We start from the raw sequence: 22562 nt of genomic DNA on the forward strand, positions 1-22562 counted from the left end.
TATTTTGTCATTTTTGTTTTATAATTGGTAAAAGTATGGTATTCTTCCTTGTCACTGATGATTTCCTGTTTCTTCTGGGCACTTCCTCAGACCCATTGGAGCCGGAGGTAGCTGTGTCGTCGCCCATGCTCCCCAGGAAAGAGCGTCCCTTCCTGGACAGCAACCTGAATGAGGATGACCGCTTGATACCCAAAGACAAGGACAAGACACGAGGCAGCGGCTTTCTCAGTCTCATAAAGAAGAAGAAGAAGAACGCACCAGCTCCACCCAAACGCAGCTCGTCTTTCAGAGAGATGGACGTCCACCCCGACAGGAGGGGCGCCACTCCAGATCTTCGAGACGGTGACGGCTTCAACAACGGTGCATCTTTGGCCATCAATGACATCGCACACGGCCTCGACTCCGCAAAGTTCCTGAGTAACAATAATGGGGCGGGGGGCATCACCAACGGGGCTCCTACCTACCCAGGACCTTTGTTTCCCAGGAAGAAGGGCGCTCCCGCAGTGCCTGGCCCCGGAGGGAAAGTGGCCACAACACCGCCCGGTGAGGAGGAAATCATGTCCAACTCGAAGCGTTTTCTGTGGTCCTCTAGCGTGCCGATTGGCTCAGCTGGCACCGAATGGAAGTCTGTTACACTGCCGCGAGACCTCGGCCAGCGCCACTTTGACTCGGGCACCTTCGGGGGCAAGCCAGCTCTGCCGCGCAAGAAAACCAGTGAGCAGAAAGGGGAGACCGCCCCTCGGAAGGGCGCCCTCACTCCGCCGCCCCGTTTGAACACCTTATCCGATGTTTCCTCTGCCTTCCTCGGCAGAGACACTGATCTTAGTCCTGGTTCCAGTATCCAGGCATTAACACCGAAGGTGGTCCGGAGACCGGGGCTGCCGGGTCTGGAGAACTCCAAGACCAGCGCTCTCCACGCTGAGCTCCTCAAGCCCAATGTGTTCCCTGCTTTAGGGGCAGCTGGCGATGAGTGCAGGGCCCGCAGACACAAGCACACCGGGGACTCTTCATCTGTCAGGGAAAGAGGGAAGTTACAAAAACCCAAACCAGCCCCACCACCTCCACCCACCAATGCCAAAACGGGCAAGATTTCCCGCAGCCCCAGTCAAGAACTCCCCTCCCCCTCATCCGTCACGTCAGAGATCAAAGCCAAGGGCCTCCCCTCTCTCTCAGAGCCCCACCACACAACCACTGCCAGTGACCAAGCCCGCTCGCCTCTCGGCGAGGGCTCCAAGAAGCTGACCCTGGGCTCCACCTCCAAACCTCAACCGTTAAAGACCTCCGCCTCCTCCCCTTCAGTGACCGCCTCCCTCTCCAGCCAGAGCCTCGGCGGCTTCTCCTCCTCCCTCACCTCCCCCGGTGATCTGAGCTCGCCCACCGCCTTCATCCCCTTAGTGAACACCCGGCGCTCCCTCCGCAAGACCGCTCCCCGGCAGGCGGCCGAGCGCACGCCGAACTCCGCTGTGACGCGCAAGATGGTGCTGGAAGGCGCCGAGCTGCTCCGCGCCGCCATTTGCCGCAACTCCGAGCAGACCGGGAGCCACAGCGCCGTCCTGGAGGCCGGCAAGAACCTGTCCAAGCACTGCGTGAGCTACGTCGACTCCATACAGCAGATGAGGAACAAGTTCGCCTTCCGCGAGGCCATCAACAAGCTGGAGAACAGCCTGCGCGAGCTGCAGATCTGCCCCGCCGCCACAGGGGGCGCCAACGCCCAGCAGGACTTCAGCAAGCTGCTGTCCTCCGTCAAAGAGATCAGTGACATTGTTCAGAGGTAGCGCGATAAAATGTTAAACGAGTAAGATATAAAACTGACATGAACTGTATCTAAAGGCTACCCTTTTTTCCTGAGAGCATGAACTGTGGCAGATGCCAAGCTCGTGATGGAGGGTAACGCCGGCGGGCGGCAGCAGCAGAGGTTTCACACGACGGGTCACTCAGAAACACTCAGGAACGCTCCCGCCTGAGGTGACTGTGGACGGAATCTCTCCGTCAACGTCGTCAGACAGAGTTTGCCATATTGAAAAGCCTTAACCGTGAACAAACGGTGTCTTTTGGCCTTTACGAGAGGCAAGGGACCAATTATTTTTCAACATGACTTTTCGCCAATCATTTTGAAATGGTCATGTCTTATGTATTCTAGTTGTGTTTCCCCCCTTTCTCGATGACACTCGTAGAAAAGAGGCCTGTGCTCATTGTTTCCATCACCGTTGGAGTGATGACGATGAGCAAAAGCAAAACACTTGACCTCAACTTGTTCTCGGGCGCCTTCTCGGACTCAGACGACTGATCTCGTCGTGTCCGTTGTTCCCTGTAAGAATCGGGGAGCTTCTGGAATCGGTGTTCTAACCTGATGCTTTAGTCCAACACATCCCAGCATGTTGCATTGCTTTGTGTCATTTCATCAGTGATTGGTTGTGTGATGATCAACGTGCCAGTGATGGTTCTGTATGAATGCTTTTGCATTATTTGCAACCATGTGCCATAAAATAATAATGGGAGCAAGCAAACGAGGCACAATGAGCTAGTGGCCGTCACCGGCGGTGACCAGTAGTGCCGTCAACACTTTTGGCCGAGCTGTTTAAGAGTTGCCACATCGCAAGTGCAGAACTGTGGTTACGGATATGTGTTGATGTGTGATTGCCATACCAAAAAACCTTTGTCTCCAGTCTACTGGAGAGGGACCAGGGTGCAGGATCTGCTACTTAGTTAGTGGATCTGACTGTTTTATGTTGTCCTTAGACTGGACTTTCCTTATTCTTATTAAACTGATCCAACTTTCTATACATGCCAGTCACAAAAGCCACCAGTAGCAGCTCGGCCTGGCAACAGCGTGCCGTTGGATCAGTAACATGTGTTTCTTTTGGCCACTGAAGGGACTCTTTGCCTGAGAGAATTAGTGTTGATGGAGGGCTTAATGCTGTTTAAGGCCTTTCCACCCCAGCAAAAAATATATATATATATCCTGGGGGAAACACTGGACTGAAATGTTTATGGATATGTCACTTGCCGTCTTACAAGATGATGAATAAGTGAGACGCTGACCATTCGAGTAAAGAAGCCAAACGTTCCCTTATGCTCCGTAACGCTTGGACGTGCTCAGTATTCGCCCCGTGTGCCCCGACTGACTGCAAGCTGCCTGGACTTCATGGTACCGTCAGTGTTGGCTTTGTTTTTTTATTCTGCTCCTTTACCACCATACCACTACTCATCTTTAATGTCTAAGCCTCCTCACCGATTTTGTTTTTGTAGACAACTTTGCTTTCCTTTGTAAATATGTTTTCCTATTCGTTTCTTTCTTGCCTTGGTGCAATTTTTGTTGCAATAAAATAACAAGCAGTTGTGCTACTTGAAATACAGTCGGGTGTTTTTTCCACATGTGATCTTAGTCAGTAAAAACGGTTCAAGTAATGAAATGAAACTGAGCATTTTTTTCCCTTCTGTCCATTGACGCTCGTTTCAGTAAAAGCAATGACACAGAGACAGGTTATGTATAATTTATTTTTTCCTGTCGAGTATGTCATTAAAATAAAAATGTCAACATTTTAAAATCATACACTCAAAGCATTTAAATGTTAGCACAGCTCCTTAAAAATTTATACATATGTACTTTTGTTTTGTACTTGGCCAGCAAAGGGGTGGGACACAGAAAAAAAGTAAAACCCAGCCCACCAACTTCCCACTAATGAACCAATCCCCAAAAGTTAAGACAGCGATGCAGGCCCCTCCCACGTGGAGGGGCGCCGATTCTCCACTCCGTACAGTAACGAGGGGAATCTAGAGTTCGCCCATCGTATCGATCCACTCCCTCGACCTCGTGACGGGTTCAGTAGTGTGCAGTCGGGGGTCGTCTCGGTGTCCTTCACACATTTATTAATAGAAACTGTTACAGAATTTCCCAAGCATGAATTACAGGAAACCCACGAGCACATCAACTGTACAGATCTTGGCAGAGCCGGCAAATAAATTGGAAAGTAGCGAGGTCACCAATAGTTAAGAAGCAATATATACAGCTGTCCAATCAGGGAATGGCTATATTGTACAGAACAATTATATTGGAGGGAGGAGGGGGGGAAAAACAATACAAACATAATTGGGTTTTGACAATTCCACTGTATTGAGGGGACATGCTGCTTGGTGTAGAAGTCAGAAACAACACATCAGCTCTTCAGTGCACTACTTGAAATGAAGGAGTGTTGACAGTTTAAAGACCATGCTTCTGATACCCTGGAGTTTGACCATGTAAGCCGACACTTGCATTGTTACATTGTTCCCCAGTAAAATGCAATAATGAATCTAAGAGTGGATTTATTTGGGGTGAGTCCAATAGCAGTGTGAAGAGGAAGTGCAGCAATACAATAAAGATTAAAGAGTAATAACATGAAATATAATAAGGCAACAAACCATGACAAAGAAAATGCTGGTAAAGACAGAAACCTTGGTGATATGACCTGGGGGAGGAGGGGGAGAGCTGGTGCAAAGAAACTGACATGAAGGAATCTTTACACCAAACACAGAAAAGCCTTGTGTTCAAATAAAAATCATCCAACTTCACACACAGAACAGCTAGAAAACGCCCACTATTCCTTCCTGTTATCTCATAGGGGAGACTGAGGAATTACTTTCATTTTTTTTCAACAGTTTCTATTTTTCCTCTCCTGAGAACATCGTTCCCACATCTGTCAAAGGACGTCTCTTTGTGTCGAGCAGCAGTAACAGAATTAAAAGCCACAAGCAGGTTTGAATCCTGCTGGAAAAGCTCACTGGGCTCCACATTCCTCGGACACACCGAGGAGCCTCTTCCTGTGTGATGATTCACGACTCCACTGCCGTCGCCGGCCAATCCTGCACTAATTAACTGCGGGAGAGCATAAAATGCTGGGTTGGTGAACCATGCATGAGACCTCAGGAGTTTAGTCACACACGGCTGATCAGTGGTGGATGGAATTTAATGCAATGTTTACATGTCATATATAGCTATAAAACCAAACATTAAAAAACTGTCTTGGTTTATCATTATCGTATGAATGTTACATCTATCTAAAGTGTCAGTAATGCGTGGTGGCGTCTACGGTGCTATGACTGGGGGAGGGGGACTAGACTGGTGCAAGAAGAGTGGAGGGAAGCGAAAGAGGAGCGTTATGGGACGACAACACACAGAGTTTAGAGAGGAGGAGGGAGACAGGCAGAGGGGAGGAGCGGTAGGGAGGGAGATGTCGTCCACAGTCCAGCTCAGTCTGGCCCAAGTCCAGATCCATCCCCCGTTCCTTCCCTCCGCAGCCCCTGGTGCAGTGAGGGAGGGTGGATGGACGTACGGAGGTGGATGAAGGGGGGATGGTCGAGGGAAGGCGGGCGGGACAGACGGGGGGGGGGGGGGGGGGGTTGCTTGGCCATTAGCATCCGCAGCCTTCCCTCTGGGGCTGTGGTTCGCTGGTTAGCCGACCGCCCTGGGGGGCCGAAGGCTTGTGCTGGACCCCTGACTCCGCGGCGTTCAGGTCCAGGCTGCCATCTTGGATGTTCTGGTAGATCTTCTTCGCAGCTTCCAGGAAGGCGTCCTCAACGTTTTCACCTCTGAACACAAAGCAGAAACACGGATGAGTGAGAAAGGAGGCGATTGGGAGCAAGTCTGGAAGCAGAGGGATATTTCATGTTCGGCTTTCACCAACATCAAGTTGTGCAGACTTACGTTTTTGCACTGGCCTCCAGAAACAACAGACCTGAAGAACACATAAAGATGAGAGGACAGTCAGTAAAACATTGTTTCAAGCTCAAATACTTTAAATTAATATTGTGGCTTTCCTCAAGTCAACCCCTCCTAGGTTCTGTCTCAGCAATACAGACAGAAGAGGACATCAATCCTCACTTTCTTCTCTTGAAGTCAACCATAAAGGTCTTCTGATAAGAATACAACGGCTAAATCTCTATTGAAGTTTTAATATCTGGACATTTTCTTGTGATTCCTGTGATTAGAGTTTTGCTGAAATTGAGGATGGAATAGTCACCTTTAACGATAAATGCTGCTGTACTATCTATCGGTCAGTCTTAAAGATGCCCGAGTGTCCGATTACATAACACCGTAAAGAGTGGAAGACAGACGGCGTGGTGAAACAGAAGGAACATGTTTCTGTTCTGCATGTGGCTCACCGTTCTCTTCAGCAAACTGCTTTGCCTCCTCATACGTGACGTCCCTCTGGGCCTCCAGGTCCGCTTTGTTTCCTATGAGAATGATCACCTGGAAATACAGGAAGAGTGAGAGTGAGACGACCCTCGAGACAGCCTTTTCTTTTCAAGCCGAGAAAGCCAAATGCAGTCGAGAGGCTGTTCCTGAGGCCGTTGACACGTCTCTCCATCGACGTCTTAACAGGCAACTCCACATGAGCACACCTGGCAACTGGGATGTAATCAGCTTCTGTTGTAGCTCTGACACACTTGAGACTCCCTCAACTGCAATGATAAGCTGCTTTATTACCTTCGCATTGAAAATGCGGAAGGTAATGTTTTGATCGCTGTGTATTTATTTGTGTGTGTGTGTGTTATTCGCATAACTCAAAAAGTATTAAACCGAATCGCATGAAATTTGGTGGGATGATTGGTTATTATCCGGGGACCATTTGATTAGATTTTGGGATCGATCGGGTCAGTCACGAAAAGGTCAAAATCTTCTTTGAATCGCATGAAATTTGGTGGGATGATTGGTTATTTTCCAGGGACCATTTGATTAGATTTTGGGATCGATCGGGTCAAAGTTATGAAAAAGTCAACATTTTCTTTTTACCATAGCACGGTCAATTTCTATCCAATTGGCATGCAATTCACGCCAAAATGTGGCTGTGGCGAAGGTATGCGCTCCATCGAGTGCCCGTTCTAGTTCCAGAATTGTTAACAATGCTACTCGTGCCTCACATCCACTGCATAAAAGAGAGCCAAAGGCACAAATAGTCCAGTTGATACTAATATTTATGATAATTTAAGTAAAATGAAAATCTTTCTATATTATTAATTATTGGTTGTTATTGGGAAAAGTGACGGCAGATTTTTTAGAAGCTCTTGCTAAATCCCAAGAAGTCTTACACAACTGTTGTTTTCATTGGGATGACGACGTTGGTGTCTGTCATGTGAACACGTAACGTGTTCCTTATGTGTTCGCTTCTCAAACATCAGCCGCCAAATAAGGTCACTTGAAGCAGGAACACATGTTTACGCTGGTATCCCACGTCACGACGAGACGACGACACTGCCACCGCATGGCCGATAGCGAGAGATACTTCTGTGAAAAACAGCCGATTGGCTTCTGGGATCTTTTCCACCATTTGGTTTTGGACTCAAGATGACAGAGAGCAAAGCACACAACATTTCAATTAACATTCATACAAACAAAGGTTGGCTAATGTTGTGATTAAAGCAAAAGAACAAGACATATGTGGATGATACATTAATATATTAATAAACCTCTGTTATTTATAAAGCAGGAAAGCATGTTTCACTTGATGTTAGAAACCCGGAGTGAAAGTGGCGTATTGCAGAAACACATTTCTCTGAGGGAACACTGCTCAGTAAATGAGAGCAATGCGTTATAGAGCTAATCATATTTACCAACAAATCCAATTTCATGAATGCACATGGCTCTGCGGCGAAGGGCAGAGGGAGAATGACACAGGGAAAACCAAAGAAATAAAGCAACAGAGCTTATAAGACGCATGAAGACAAGAAAACGACACCGCTACATTAACTAGAGTGCAGGGACATACAGCTCCAGAGAAAAAGACAAACCGGATGTTTATCGGTGGTCTTACAGTGTTGGGGTTGGTGAGGTTTCTGGCATCAGTCAGCCAGCTGCTGAGATGGTTGTACGTGCTTCTCCTGCATGACATCAACAAAAGGGACAGTGGTTACTACGACGACAAGCAAATACTTGACGTTTCCCTCTTTGAATGGATCAGGCCAGAGTGCAGATGCAACAGAAGAATTAAGTGATTATAGATGGTGGTTTAATGATTATAGATAGCATCTGGTCAGGAGCTGACCAGATGCTCCTGCCCCCATTGCCCTTCTTCTTAGGCTTTGGCGTAAAGTTGTGACTGTGTAATAATTGTACCTCCCCCACAGAAATGAACACACGACGAGCATCCTGTACCTGGTGATGTCGTAGACCATGAGCGCCCCTGCTGCTCCACGGTAGTAGGAGCGGGTGACTGCCCTGAAGCGCTCCTGCCCCGCTGTGTCCCAAATCTGCAGCTTGATCTTCTGGCCGCTCACCTCAATTATCCTTGTACCAAACTCCACGCCAATCGTATGGGGGCAATCCGCCATGACTGTGGAGGGGGGATAAAAGAGAGAGAGAGAAAGAGAGAGAGATTACTTTGAATTCACTTTAATTATTTGGGCCAATTAGTTTAGTTTGATGCCCTTTTACACCCCCAGTGGTCGTGCATTGTTTGTGTTGCTTCATGGATTTTTGTGATCATCATTTGCCAACTTTATTACATTAGTGGCGTTAACATTTTGAGAGAGTTGGTGATTATGAGAAGGGAATCAGTGGTTTTGTTTCATTAGAAGTTTTAAACTGAGAAAAACATACAGTTAGTGTGCCGAGAAGCGCGTGTTGCTTTCAATGATTTGGTTGCGATGTACATTTTGTGAATACGCGTGCAGTCACACACGTCACACACCTCCAAGGTTAATCAGCAGCAGGTGCATCAATAATAAAAACAGTACTTAGTCATCATACTCAGTTGTAAAATGAAAGTATAAAAACACCCAGAAAGCAGCAAATTTCTTTTGAACTGATACTTTAAAATATTTTCTAAATCACACCACAGTGTGTGTATATGGATGTGTGTGTGTGCCTGTGTGTGTGTGTGTGGCTGGTGAATGAGGAACATCTGGCTTGTTAATAGGAGCACTGAACAAAACCGAGCTGAATGGTAATGGGCGTCTGCAGCTGACTGGCACACAGAAGAAGAGTCTCTCTCTCCCTGTTGAGCTCACACTCCACTTCTGTGCCGCCGACTTCCGCGGAAAGAAATCGAAAGCGATTTCGGCACTCCGGTCGAACCTGCCAACGTGACACACAGCGGCACGAGAACACGCAGAGAGCAGTCGAAATCAAGGCAGCACTTACATTTCTTCTCTGTGAACTGGTGGAGCAAACATGACTTCCCGACGCCCATGTCGCCTGTGGAAAGAGAGGCAGAGAGAAACTAAATAGCAGAAGAACAATTCTTGAATGAAGACTGCAGCGTCGACCACAAACATGTGGAACTGACAACGTCAGCGACGATACTTTAAATGTAATGTGGAGCGATATGGGATGGAGAAAGACTTAAGTATAATATAATGTGTACTCTCAATACATAGTTTGACAATGAGATGTGCTGGGGTGCATGCTATTGATAAAATAAATAGCTTCTACACTCTATATCTTGTTATTCAAGGTGTGACAATATTTTAAGAATGACTATTGATGCCTTTATCTGTGCATTACAAAACACCCAGCAGCCTCAAAGTGAGGGCGTTTGCTGGAAACAACAAAAGCATCTTACAAGATTGTGAAACTTCAACAAGTCGGATCACCAGACCGTCAGACTTCCCTTTTCAAAACCAAACAGTGAAGGAAAGAAAAGCATGAGCTAAAAGTTAAGAAGCAAGCCACGGGCTGCACGTCAAGATCGTTTACACGCCTCTTTGAGCTCCAAGCCGATGGCCGTTAGCTCCGAGCCAGGGTGTTTCACGTGAAACGAGGGTAAATAGCCCAGAGCCCAGGTTGTGTTTGTTTACGCATTGTGTCTTTCTGCACATGTCGTACAGTAAAAGTAAAAGTAGCAATATGTTTACGTTAACAAACATATCCGCTAAAGTGGGACGTCATTCTGATAGGGGAAAGGCATTTAAAAATGAATTACACATTTGCAGTGTATGGTAAACTATTCATAAATAAATGGCAAAGTAGTGTAATTTTGAACATCAGGCAGCGTAAATAAAAAAACTAGACAAACCAATGGTGGATTTATACAGTTTTCCATTTGACTAATAGATGTCCGTATTACTGTCTCTCAGAAGATGAAGGCAGACATGCGGAAACATCTCTTGGAATGTGGTGCGTCGTTACAGATCGAAGCAACGACAACAAAAAGAGACGGTAAGACATATTGAACCATGTTGGACGTCCTCCGTGTGCGGCATTAGCGTCCAGCACATAAGACATAGAAGTGGGATAGATCTATCAAGGCTCAATGAAAAGCATCGCTCACTTACCAATTATGATGTATTTAAAAATGTAGGAGTAGTTGTACGGTGCAGTGGCCATGGTGGCTCTGAAAGAGAGAAAAGGAAAGGTTTATGTAAGCAGACAGCGATTTGTTGTTTTGAACCCCCCCCCCCCCTCACTCTTAAAGGCCAGTGACCAGACGAAATACAAACAGCAGCCTATACTTGTGTCTTTGTGTGAATTAGACTTACACAAATAAAGCCAGACGTCGCCATCCCCTTTAACTTCTTTTCCAATGAGAAAGTGTTGAGGCTAATCATCCTGATCAATTCCATGCCCTTTAATATTATTAACTTGCATATATTTCTACCACAAAAGAAATGAAACCCATCTCTCTGTGGAGTCAGGATCTAAGCTGTTGAGAAACACTTTAGAACTTGCAGAGCACACCCTGTACGCTCACCGGTGCAAAACATTATTCATAAGGATGGACACTTTATTCACACTGGAAAAAAATGAATCCACTTTGGTGATTTAGTACCACATTGCTTGAACTATCACTAATGCTGAAGTTAGCATGTGTTACATTAGAGTATTAACAATATTTCAGAGTTCAAAGCTCTTTCACATATGCAAAAAAAATCCATATCCAGTGATGCTTCCGTGTTCAGGCTCCTACACAGCACACAGAAGTAGCATGCAGGGAAGAGCCTTCAGAATTACCACGCAGTATCACTATATTAAAAAAAATTACATTCACAAATGCACTCGTTGAACCGCCAATGGGAGGGGCTCTTTTTGAACATACACATTTAATTAATAAATAAATGATCGGGTCATGTATGACGGCAAAAAAAAAAAGCTTTGGAAAGCAGGCCGTCTCGCTCATGAACAATTTCACCATTAAATTCACTTTGCAAAGCCATTTCCTGACATCAAGGCCGTGTTTGTGCTGTACAAAGACCGCTCTGTCATCCTGTAAGGTGCTGCCGTACAGCGAGACTGCTTTAGAGAGGAAAATAAATCAGGCTTCACAATCGGGTGCATAATCATGCAGCGGCATGAGGGTTTCTGTGTCTGCCAGTGCTGTTCTCTGGTAGCAGCTCAGTGAAAACTGGACTGAAATCACTGCCACACATCACTGTGCTCATACTCCTGCATGTTTGACTGGCCAGATTAATGCTGACAGTGACACAACCGGATTAAATGTACATGGCTGTGATTTGAGAATCTAAGAAGGAGGAAAGGAAAATAAAGCTAAAGATAAAAATGACTTTACAGCGATGAAAAAAAGAGAAATGGAAAGTTTAGACCTTCAATAGCATTAGAAAATGGCGTAAGTGGGTTGATAAAGAGGATCAGAGACAGGAAAGGAAGACGACCTGCAGGAGGATTTAGTTGAGGTTAATTCAGGTCGAAATGTTGCTCAAATACTAATGGGGTTGGGTCCGGTATCCTCATGATGATATTCATACTCATCCTATGCGTGTAAAAGAATCTACATCAAACATGAAAAGTAGAGTACTCTTATGTCTTATGTCCAGAGATAAATTATATGAAAAGAACAGACCATAACATCTGATAACTAAGACAGCTCAAAAGCATGTTTCTGTATTTTTAATTTCCTGAAGAAAACTAAGACTTCAGGAGAAGCTACTAAGTGTTACAATTTATGTAAACAACTTAACAGAGCAGGCTATGACTGGTTTTTTTGGAAGCCTTTCAGCAAAGATTTGGCTCACTGTGACTCCTCCACAAACTCTGCAACTTAACCTGACATTTGCTGCTTACTCAGGCTACCACCAACTAGCAGAAAGTAGTCTTGATGAACTTTCCATGTGATCGTTGTCGGATCTACACTTGTACTACTTTGTTGAAAACATGGCTAACTTTGAGACTACATTAATGACTTCAGTACACTTGCGATCACACACTTGTTCACGCTGCAATTCTACATCTGTTGATTTCGATAACACCACTAATACCATTTAATTCCCTATCCCTTAATAAGTATACATCAACTGTTTGGGTGAAGTTGGGCACTTTAAAAAAAACATGAATTCCACATAATGTGATGATAGTTAGTGAAGTTGTACCAAGCAGGTTTAAAAGTGAAACCGAGGTCATAAACAAATCCTACGCAATCACACCATTGGATTTTTTTAAATCATAGAGTACTATTTGAGGGCCTCCTGTGGTATATGTACACCATGTGATGGTTCAGGGCTCTGGAAAGTAAGCAATTAGAGTAGGTTACCCAGAACAGAGGCAAACCCAAATGCTATTCAATTTTGAGACCAACCCTTATTTTGTCAGCTTTTTGTTCTCATCAAGTAGAAATAAACCCCAGAGTGTCCGTCATGGACTCAAACTCATGTGACCAGAATGCAGCCTCAGCATTTCTCTACTACTCTCCGACCCACTGAATCTTTCTCCAGAAAACCAGTCATTGCTTTTTCTCGTCACAATAGCCACTTCCTATGTGAAAGGGGCGATGGATGTCTGGGCTATTGGGAAATCATAACAACAATATAGTCACAGTGCTTTTATGATGTTCATGCTTGCTATTCAAATCATGTGACTCACTAAAGCCATAAAACATAGGATGACATCACCACTGTCGGTTACAGGCGCATACAAGTCGAATTTGATGTTTCGCAATATTTATATGGTGAAAAAAAGTCAAAACAAGAAGTAACGTTGTTATTCATTGTGTATTATAAGTTTCAGATCAAGAATGTACAACACTATATTACTGACCGACTCTTGTGCCCCATCGCTTCACTTGTAGGTGACACGGTGACGTCATGCCTCCTCCCGGTGGCTAGTTTAGTTCAACAACCGGCAAAACTGACAGCTTCGGTTTGGTTAACTATATGCTATTAGTTCTCGCACAAAAAGTTAACAATGTTACGCGTTAAAAGGTGAAATACAACCTGACTTGTACATGGCTAGAACCAACGACATGATCGTGTCTGATAACGATCACGGCCCTAATTTAGCTGTTTTGACAGCTACATTTGCGTTAGCTAGCTAGCTACCTGAGATCAGTGGATACGTCTTGAAAACAAACAGCATACATCACAAGACGCGTGTCACTATTAGCACACAGACAATCAAGGCAGTATCGACCGATTAGCGTCACTATGTTAGAAAATCAACTCGGCCTCTGCATAATTTCACAAAAGCCACCAACAACCAAACTAACGAAAGCCAGCTCTACCTTTAGCATGCTAGTTTGTCAGCTAGCTGCGATGGTTGGATAATGCCAGATACGCTGTTTAGTTAGCTTGTCAACTCGTATTTGGTCACTACCGCTCAAGCGATTAATCGCCAACAAACGTCACCTCTCGCAATGTAATGCATCACATACAAACCCCTCGTTAAATCCAACGATTAATAAATAAAAACCTAGTATTAGCCATATGTTAGCTAGCCTCGTTAGCTTGCCAATTAGCCGACTCCTGGCAAACACAGGCGAGCTTAAACTGTTCCAACCGTTTCGTGATTGAAGTACCAGTGTCGGGGTCTGTGTGAGAGTATGTTCAAGTGTTTGCTCTCGTCTGTCCTTACCAGGAATTAAGTCTTCTTCGCGTTGTGTTCTCGAGCTGTCCAGAAGAGGAACGCAGGTTATCCCGGCTCAAGTATGATCTGTCTGTCCAAGATGGCGGCTCGCGGCGCAGGGTTTCCTCCGCTGTCTCCAATGGGCTTCTGGGACAAAGAGCATCATATGCGGCGATTTGAGGCGTGCGCACTGAGTGGTGGAGAGCAACCTCACCTGAACAGGTGTATTCGCGCATACTGTGCTGCCGTACCTCTTGATACAGATCTGCGGTATCAGATTATTAAATCGTTACTGAGGTGAAATCATGTGATAGCCAATGAGATTGAGTGTTCAACGATTTGATTACGCCTGACTAACCTCGTTTAGAAGACATTGCGCACTTTAATTTTTATTTTTTGAAGATGTTGAAGACCTAAGGTTATATCACACTGATGCTGAAATGTCAGGTTTAGCTCATCTAACCGATTATATGCCGACAAGTATATTTGTATTTGTTTATTTTGACTTTTTTTCAGTTATTCTTCAGTGTGAACATGGTTCTAGTGAGATATAGCTTGGCCCTATGCATGTGTTTTCATTGGAATGGTCCTTTGTGGATATCTTTTCCATGTGTTTGTGCAAATCAACTGAAGCCATGTTCAAATGGTTAATTTGTTAATTGAGGAAAACTTGTGAAAAAATCACACATATGTTACATTCAAACAAATAGCACAAGGAAGTGGAGCCCTGACATATTTATCAAATATGTGGGCATGATCCATTTTGCCCAAATATCCCTGCATGTGTAAAATAAAAAGCAGCTGCAACATTTACTCAGATTTTCTGGCTTGTATGGTTTGATACCCAGACTCCTTTGTAGACTTTGTATGACAGCTTCATACAAAACATAAAGTGTATTGTATTAACATAATAATGTAATTGTACAAATATCTACAAGTGAACATTAGCTAATCTTTATGATTGTTCTATTTCTGCTTAATTATATATAGTGTCTATCTACTTCATGTCAGCATTACACATTTTTATATGCACATAAAATCCCTTTCTAATCCGCTGGTCTACGGTTTAAATGAAATCATGTGAAACCCAAGTAATTTACATTTACTCTGATTATGTTTAGTATGTGACATGGTGTGTTTTGGTGTGACACAAATTAAAATTTCAAGCACTTTTGAAAAATATGAAACATTTTAATCCAGTAATTCACAACATTACATGCTTTCACTGTACAATATTTCTTATAGTTTTACATACAACCACATGCAGTGTGCTTTCCCAAACATACCCTGGAGAACTGGACAGCAAACAACAAATATCTTAAACTTTGCAAGGTAAATATGTGACTTTAAAAGAAAATACTGCACAGCAAAGATGTGATCTTGAGAAACAGAATGAAATCCGTAACGAAGAAAATATAGATATGTCTCACACTGAACACTGTTTAATAAATGACATTATGACTCTAAGACCTTTCTTTCATGCATGGCAACAAATGGCCCATAATATCCTATAATGTACTTTAAGCTACATTTAAGTGAGTAGATCTTCACACTAAATTCACTGATGACTGCAAGCTGCTTCATTGTTATTAGGATGAAACAGGGTTATTGTGCCATCCCTTTGACTGTAGCTCCAAGGTAACAATGTGATAAAAGCTACTGTTTCAAGGTGCTAGCCAGGAACACCACACAGAGTAAAACTCCCATTCATCTCTAAACGTGAGCATCTAAGCGAAGAGATGACACCTGTTATTTCCCACCATTATTCCATCGGCGGTATGTTCCTCTCCAGATTGACTCCATATCACAACCACATCGTCAGCAGCAAGATGCTGACCAGTGCACAGATGTAGTGTAGTGTGCTTGGGCGCCAGGAGGGGGCGCTGTTTCACAGGTCTGAGTCACAGCAGTGGATGCGCACCCCTGGTAGCTCATGTTGCTGGCAGTGTCTGGATGTGGCACAACCACTGGTCAGGACAATACCCAAGGCCGCTGGAGGGACAGACGGGGGAGACAGTCAGTCAGAGAAGAGTGACGAGCTGGTATTTGGCTCAGCAAGAAAAAAAAAGCCAAAGTAAGCACTAGTGTGTAATGAGACGTGAGATCCCAAAGGCACACTCCACAGGATATGTCTTCACAGTTAAGAAGACAAGCTCTCCCTGAATGATGCACATTCTGTGGAGATTCTCTAGTTATGTCTCTCTGGTTGTCATATAGTTTTTTGGAGACAGGCATGTAAAACTCACCTCCAATAATTACTGCAATACAATTTGTGAGGTATTTACATTGGTCTGAGCCCTTTATTCTTAGACAAATTAAACAAAAATGCAGAATTCAAATGGTTGAGCAGCAACAATTCCAAATAAAAGGGAGCCATATGCTTCTCCACCATGTTCTCATTAAAATAATTGATCGATGGGATTCTACTGAGCACCTTATTCAATTAGCACCTGACAACATCTCTGTAAATTATAATCCCCTAATGAAGAAAAATAAGAGTTATCAGGTCTCCTGAGAGCACAGCAGATACTGTCACAAATCTATCTCCACAGTTAAAATGTAAGAACAAATCTGAGAACAAAGGAGACTATAACTCTGAGACTCTTATGGAACTTCCCCAGCATCTGTTAGATTTGAGTTTGGCGGGGTCACATGAAGATTAACAGGCTGACATGGCCACAGATTACTTCCAAAACACCGCTACGAGATTTTGACCGACAAGTGCTTGTCATACTGTTTCTAATGGGCTGTTGTCAGTCTTTTTCTGAGCTTGCTGTTTCTCTGAGCAAATGGAAAAGGTGCATCATCAGCCCTTTCAACATGAGTGGATCCTTTGGAGGGCAAGCAAAGGAACAGATGGATTGTCCACGCTTCCATGGATATCAGCAGAACTACTCATCTGACCATCACTCTCCTGTCATGGGTGTCCACGTCCTCCATTTGACTTTACATCAAACAAGGAATGACTTAGAATTTACCCATCAAAGCACACCGCAAGTAGGGGTTATGTAATGTAACTGTCCTCAGTTCAGGGAGTAATAAAATACTCACATCAGCGGACAAAGAACATTTACATGAAAGTATGATTACAAAGGATTATGCCAATGTCTAGTGGCACATCAGAGCGAATTCATCATGATGAAATAATCTTCCACTCCACCATACATTTTCTTGAAAAAAAGTATCAGATGCAGTCGCTCACTGACTCGGAGGATGAATAGAAGACACAATTGTGATTTCATTACATCTTGATAATGGAGGTTTACTCACTGCTCTCTGTCTTGATGCAGAAGCGGTGTTTGAAGCCTCGGTGTGAATGAGTGCAGGTGATGACCTCTGGGTTGGAGCAGCCCACGTCAACATACCTCTGGCCCTGGATGATGTTGCAGCCATAGCACTGCAGCGCCTGGACTGCAGGGGACACACAGAGCGAGACATGACTTGTTCGGTGCAGTTTAAAATGATGTGCCCGCTTGTTAGTGGAAAGCCACTGGGGTGTAAAATGAATGGAGCCTTTGCTGCTACTGTTGGACAATGGAAGAAATAGTATACGCAGATACGCACTACAGGCAGGTGATCCACACAGGGCCTATGGTGACCCTTAGGAGCTCCTCACACCACTATATGACTACCAATATGAGATTGAATGTTACCATAGTAAGAAGAAATATTTGGAAATCGAAGAGATTAGCATATGACTTGTCTGGCACAGATTTATTCCACATCCTGCTTTAAAAAAACAATCAACGGAGACATGGACGTTTGGATATGTGGGTTATGGATAAAACCACTTTAAGACCACAACAAAATGCAACAAAGCTGTGCTATTGTCTGCATTTGAAATCTTTACTCATCAACATAACGCCTACTGTCTAAATATGTTGTAATTAAATTCGAAAAATATTCCCCTACATTTTTCTACGTTTTTCTCTCTTTCTGTGTCTAGTTTTTAGTGATTTAGTCATCAAATTAAATAAAACTGACTGTAAGATATCCTACCTAATTAAACCCATGATGCTAATGGTGATATTGTTGCTTTCCAGCTAAAGTGTTCCAAGTTCCACCCAAACAGATCATTTACTTTGATATAGCCTTGACTCCAAAATCTATGTCAGAAGCATCTGCAATGGCTCTGATTCCAATTAAAATGATCTCTTTAACAACAGCAAATGTAGAATCAAATTGTGTAATTTCTTCTTGAACAACATAAACAAAGCGAATGAGCCAATTCTGAAGCAACCCTCCTGTTCAAGCGAGAGCAGTGTCTTGCAAAGCATTTCAAGAGAAGTTCATCTAAGTTCATTTCTCTGAAACATGTCACGGTTCAAACAAGGACCATTGCTTTTATGAGGTTGATATTTGTTCTCATCCTGCATGACGTTACTCAACTGCTGCTCTCCTCTCCTCATCTGTGCTTAGGGGTGACTCAGCCAGTAGTACGCCCATCCCAAGCTGTCTGCCTGCCAGCTGCAGCTTGTGATCTCACAGCCGTGGCTCTACCACTCAGCACCCTGTAATTGGTGTGGTGGAAACTACAGCACAGAGAGGGACACACGAGGAACGAAATCAACATGCAGCTACATTATGCTGTTAACTTTCCCCTTTCAACTGAGGCCTAGAAACCACCAGTTGATAATTTACCAAATAGGTTTGGTCCTTATTGATAAAAGAGGAACAGACAGACACTAAATGATTGTAGAATTGGGAATTTAAAGCATATCTGGAATAGGTCTTGTTACTCTCCCCGGGTTTTTCTCCCTAGCAACAAGGAAAGAGCACATGTAGTGTAAACTTTGGCAAGATACTTTATTTAGTGTCTGCTCTGCCGGTCCCTTCTCTCCATCTCCATTGCAGCATATATGCAGAGACACAATAATCACCCCGATTCCCTACAGCCAATTAGACCTCTTTTTGGCACCTGTTCCCTGAGCCACTCCCCTACACCCCTCCACAGCTGAGCGTAATCAGGCCCAACCACCACAACATCTTTTTAGAAATAAGATGCTCCAAAGTCTTCTCTCATCTTTGGTCCCCTCTTCTCCCATGTAACTGTCTCACTGCCTAACTCTCTCAAGAAAGTAAGGCTAAGCCTGAACAGAACAAATCCATCAGAGCTTAAATGGATTGTCCGTGGACTCAGACCCCTCACACACCTGTGCCCGACCTCCAAAGTCCCGCACACAAGATGGAAGATCAGCTTTGGCTGAAACCAATCCTCCCTCTTTATCTGTGCAGCCCTGTGGACAGAGAGCCAATAAGAGGCCTCTCGCCGTCTCCAGTCCGTTAAATAGCCCACCAAAAGCTCTGATGGAGCTTGCAGGAGCAAACTAATCCCGGGCAAATGCTCTTACAAAAATCACTTTAGAAATCTGCTGGAATTAGTGTAAAGCCTCATAGGGACGGGGAGCAGATGCCAGCATTTCGTGAATGTGTCATACTCCGCTGCTGGTGATCCGCCATGCAGTTAGAGCTCATATAAATATTGGAGGGTGTCATTAGAGCTGGGTCACGGTTGTTATAATAAAACGCAATGGAAGGTTCATTTATATCTGGCAAACAACCGGATTCATCAATTCATCGTGACGTTTTGTTACACACCACATGCCCGGTATAAGCATTTATCCACATAATGAGGGCATATTGGAAAGACATTCAGTGTTCACGGCAAAATGCAATTTATTACTTCTGCTCCTATTGCATTGCAAAAGCTGATGAACTCTGTCGACATCAACATTTATTGTGAGCTAAATCTAATCTTATCAATTATTGGTATTGAGTACATTTTTGTACATTTGAAATGCAAATGTGCTCAAGCTCATTTGCATTTCAACACTCAGCATCCATTACACTATTATATTATGCATAATGCATTTTTTATCAGAAACATTTTAAGGGGAAGTCATCTGCAGAGAATAGTTGGCAGCAAAAGCAGACAAACTGAACGGATTTGACAGATTACCATAATAACTTTTGAATTTAATTTAGGAAAGGTTACTCCTGCTTACCGGTCTCATAATATTTGGTTTAGCTTATTTAATAGGACGTACAATGAGGTTATGCTCAAAAAGAGCTTCCAGTGCTCCATAAACACATTAGTGACCATTGTATTTAAACATTATGTAATACACAACAGGTATCAAATTGTCTTCTTTTATGGTATTAAACTCAATGTTATTTGGTGATGTTTGTTTGATAGTTATGCTGTTTTAATTATTATTGAACACGAAATACTATCATATTACTTTTTAGAAATGTATGTACCTTTTAAAGCATTGGATGCTTTTTGTCATGCGCTGCAGTTATATCTAAGTTTGGCTAATGGTTGCCTCCTCATTAGTCCTCAAGCTCACTTTCCCTTCTGGTCTGCAGTTGGGATCAGAGGTGATCAGACCAAACACTGAGATACAAATCAAGCCAAGCATCATCTCAGTGCACAACATCCCCCAAGCGTCCTCTTGTTTGGCCCTGAGTGAAACAAAGGTTACTGCGATGCCCAATCAGGTCAATCGTTATATAACTCTTTGGGGAAATTTAGTTTTCCACTTATGAATGTCATCTATTGTTTGGAGGCATAGATCTGAACTCCCAGGTGAATTACACACAGACCAAAGGCATATTCATTGGAATCACTTTCACATGGTCGTTCATTATATTTATGGTCGTTTTAGTTGGTTTTGGTCACCAGCCTATTTTCTATAATTCCACTGCTGTGTTGTTTGAATATTTCGCTAATGTTTAAAGTTGATTTTCACAGTATTTGTATTTGTATACCTCAGTATATACAACATATTGATTAATTTGCTTGTAAAAGGCTGTTTTAAGGGAAGATGATTGTATCTGTGACATCACAGATTGCACAAACACACACACACGACCCCAAACCCACACGCACACACACACAACGCCAAATGGACGACACGCACGCATACTCACACAGCACACACACACACACACACACACACACACACACACACACACTCTCTCTGCTGCACAACATGTTTCAAAACTAAAATACTACTCACCCTGTTTCAAGTAGAGTGCCCAAACCAAGATAGATCCAAGCCCATACACCAGCCAGGTGTGTAAAGTCATGGATGCAACACAATAGTGATGATGGGGGGCAGTGCTGGAGGAGACAGAGATCTCCTCTGCTCTCATCTAATAGTCCACCAAAACAGAAAGAGATAGAAACCTAGCGGAGATCCTACTTTCCACAGCCGAGCAGCCCGAGTGTCTCCAGCCTCAACGCAGCTCCCGCGGTGCGTGAGTTAACTGCCAGTTTGTGTCCAGCGAGAGGGGGAGCCAACCATCCAGGCAGTCAGTCAGCTCAGCAGCCAGTCAGGCAAAGAGACGGGGGGAGGAAGATAAATGAGTGAAGGAACTAAATAAAAGAATGTTTTCCTCAGCAGTCTCCTCACACCCTGAGCGGGAGAAGCTGGTTGTTCACGTTGTTGGATCAGTAAAGGAAAAAAAGAAAGCCTCTCTTCTCTCATGTCAACGTTGTCTGATCACAGAGTGAAAACAAACAAGTGTGGTCCTTTTCTAGTTGGGGGAAAACACTTCAATCAGGATTAATTCCTGATTGATAATTAATGGCTTCTAATAATAGCCCAATCACAATGTGTTAAAAGCCCAGGGGCTAAATGGGATGGCACACTGAGGGGGCCAGGTTGGTGTGTGTTCGCATGTGAGCGTTGCCAAAGGACACACACACACACACACACACACACACACACACACACACACACACACACACACACACACACACACACACACACACACACACACACACACACACACACACACACTTTCCCAATAGGACAGGTTATCTCTGCTCTTTGCATCCCTGCACTGTGGAGACAATTCTATATAATCAAGAATTAAAGAGTAAATCCTTTGTTAGAGGCTGTAATGCCAGAGGATAAGGCAGGCTTTGCCTTAAGCCCTCTTTCCCTCCCCACCCAAAGCAACATATGGTCCTGCCTGATGGCTGCCAATGATCGCTGTCATTCATATTAAAACATAATTAGAGTAGCGAGAGCAGATTTCTCTGTTTAAGTTCCGATCACAGTGGAATCTAGACAAGCCCTTTTTCATTAATGCTCATTGACAAAATAAAACACCTAATTGTTCTCTGCAGAGCGTCATCTCTTTGTTATGTTTCTACAGACAAATGCATTGCCTATTTTTATTTGTGTGTGCAGCTGTGTGTGAGTTGTCTCTTCTCAGTGTGCTTTAACTCATGAGTCATTGTTGAGAAAAACAGTGCGAGAGAAGAACAAATGTCAGCAGTGTGTACAATCTGGGTGAAGCATATAGGTTGAAGTGGTCATGTGGACAGTTGCTTGTGTGTGTGTGTGTTAACTATAACCTGAAATGAATGGTTTTACAATTTGAGAAATATGCTACTTTGCTTTCTTGCTGAGAGTTACATGAGAATATTGAAATGAAGGAAACAATTGATACCACTGTTATGTTCGAGCATGGCATCAATCTTTTCTTCCAACTCTGCAAAAATGATCATAATTCCCAAGATGTCAAATGAATTGCTTGAATGTGAACTCTTTCCAAAATAAAAGCCTTATTTAACATTAATTAGAAAAGTAACATTACATTTGGGATATGCATACTCACGAAAACACACACCCACACACCCGCACAACTCAATCTCAAGACTCTTGTCATGGACATGTGCGATAAATATATAATAGGAGTCACTCAGGACATGTTCATATTGCATCAACACAATCAAACTCAGTGTCTCCATCTTTCCCCATCTTACAACCCTTTTATA

At 43.7% G+C, this 22562-nt stretch overlaps 3 protein-coding genes across 6 annotated transcripts in view; 1 reads left to right on the forward strand and 2 right to left on the reverse strand.

Annotated features, from left to right (window-relative positions):
* Window positions 1-3356, forward strand: part of abl1 (c-abl oncogene 1, non-receptor tyrosine kinase) — a 29609-nt gene extending 26253 nt beyond the window's left edge. For all 4 annotated transcript variants that reach the window (XM_056431917.1, XM_056431918.1, XM_056431919.1 and 1 more), the window contains exon 11: window positions 91-3356. In XM_056431917.1, coding sequence (XP_056287892.1) covers window positions 91-1775 — 1685 coding nt within the window. In that variant the 3' untranslated portion in view covers window positions 1776-3356. The remainder of the gene's footprint in view (window positions 1-90) is intronic.
* A 124-nt stretch (window positions 3357-3480) lies between these two features.
* Window positions 3481-13869, reverse strand: rab14l (RAB14, member RAS oncogene family, like). Its single transcript, XM_056431921.1, has 8 exons — window positions 13778-13869; window positions 10252-10310; window positions 9119-9172; window positions 8132-8309; window positions 7791-7857; window positions 6142-6229; window positions 5684-5714; window positions 3481-5568 (listed from the first exon to the last, which is right to left on the reverse strand). The coding sequence occupies exons 2-8, from the start codon at window positions 10301-10303 to the stop codon at window positions 5391-5393; spliced, it is 648 nt and encodes a 215-aa protein (XP_056287896.1). The 5' UTR covers window positions 10304-10310; window positions 13778-13869; the 3' UTR covers window positions 3481-5390.
* A 1079-nt stretch (window positions 13870-14948) lies between these two features.
* Window positions 14949-21196, reverse strand: LOC130205438 (uncharacterized). Its single transcript, XM_056432811.1, has 3 exons — window positions 20791-21196; window positions 17039-17179; window positions 14949-15760 (listed from the first exon to the last, which is right to left on the reverse strand). The coding sequence occupies exons 1-3, from the start codon at window positions 20924-20926 to the stop codon at window positions 15657-15659; spliced, it is 381 nt and encodes a 126-aa protein (XP_056288786.1). The 5' UTR covers window positions 20927-21196; the 3' UTR covers window positions 14949-15656.
* Window positions 21197-22562: the final 1366 nt, after the last annotated feature.

The sequence above is a fragment of the Pseudoliparis swirei genome, chromosome 15 (genome assembly GCF_029220125.1).
Source record: "Pseudoliparis swirei isolate HS2019 ecotype Mariana Trench chromosome 15, NWPU_hadal_v1, whole genome shotgun sequence".
Taxonomy (NCBI): domain Eukaryota; kingdom Metazoa; phylum Chordata; class Actinopteri; order Perciformes; family Liparidae; genus Pseudoliparis; species Pseudoliparis swirei.

Excerpts from the sequence above, each read along its gene's own strand:
- rab14l (XM_056431921.1), bottom strand. The coding sequence starts at position 10,303 with ATGGCCACTGCACCGTACAACTACTCCTACATTTTTAAATACATCATA. Across the intron at positions 8,310-9,118 it reads CCAGTTCACAGAGAAGAAAT|TCATGGCGGATTGCCCCCAT; the intron begins GTAAGTGCTGCC and ends CCCCCTCCACAG. Across the intron at positions 5,715-6,141 it reads GCAGTTTGCTGAAGAGAACG|GTCTGTTGTTTCTGGAGGCC; the intron begins GTGAGCCACATG and ends TGTGTTCTTCAG.
- LOC130205438 (XM_056432811.1), bottom strand. The coding sequence starts at position 20,926 with ATGAGAGCAGAGGAGATCTCTGTCTCCTCCAGCACTGCCCCCCATCAT. Across the intron at positions 17,180-20,790 it reads GGCACTCTACTTGAAACAGG|TCCAGGCGCTGCAGTGCTAT; the intron begins GTGAGTAGTATT and ends TGTCCCCTGCAG. Across the intron at positions 15,761-17,038 it reads CTGCATCAAGACAGAGAGCA|CGGCCTTGGGTATTGTCCTG; the intron begins GTGAGTAAACCT and ends CTGTCCCTCCAG.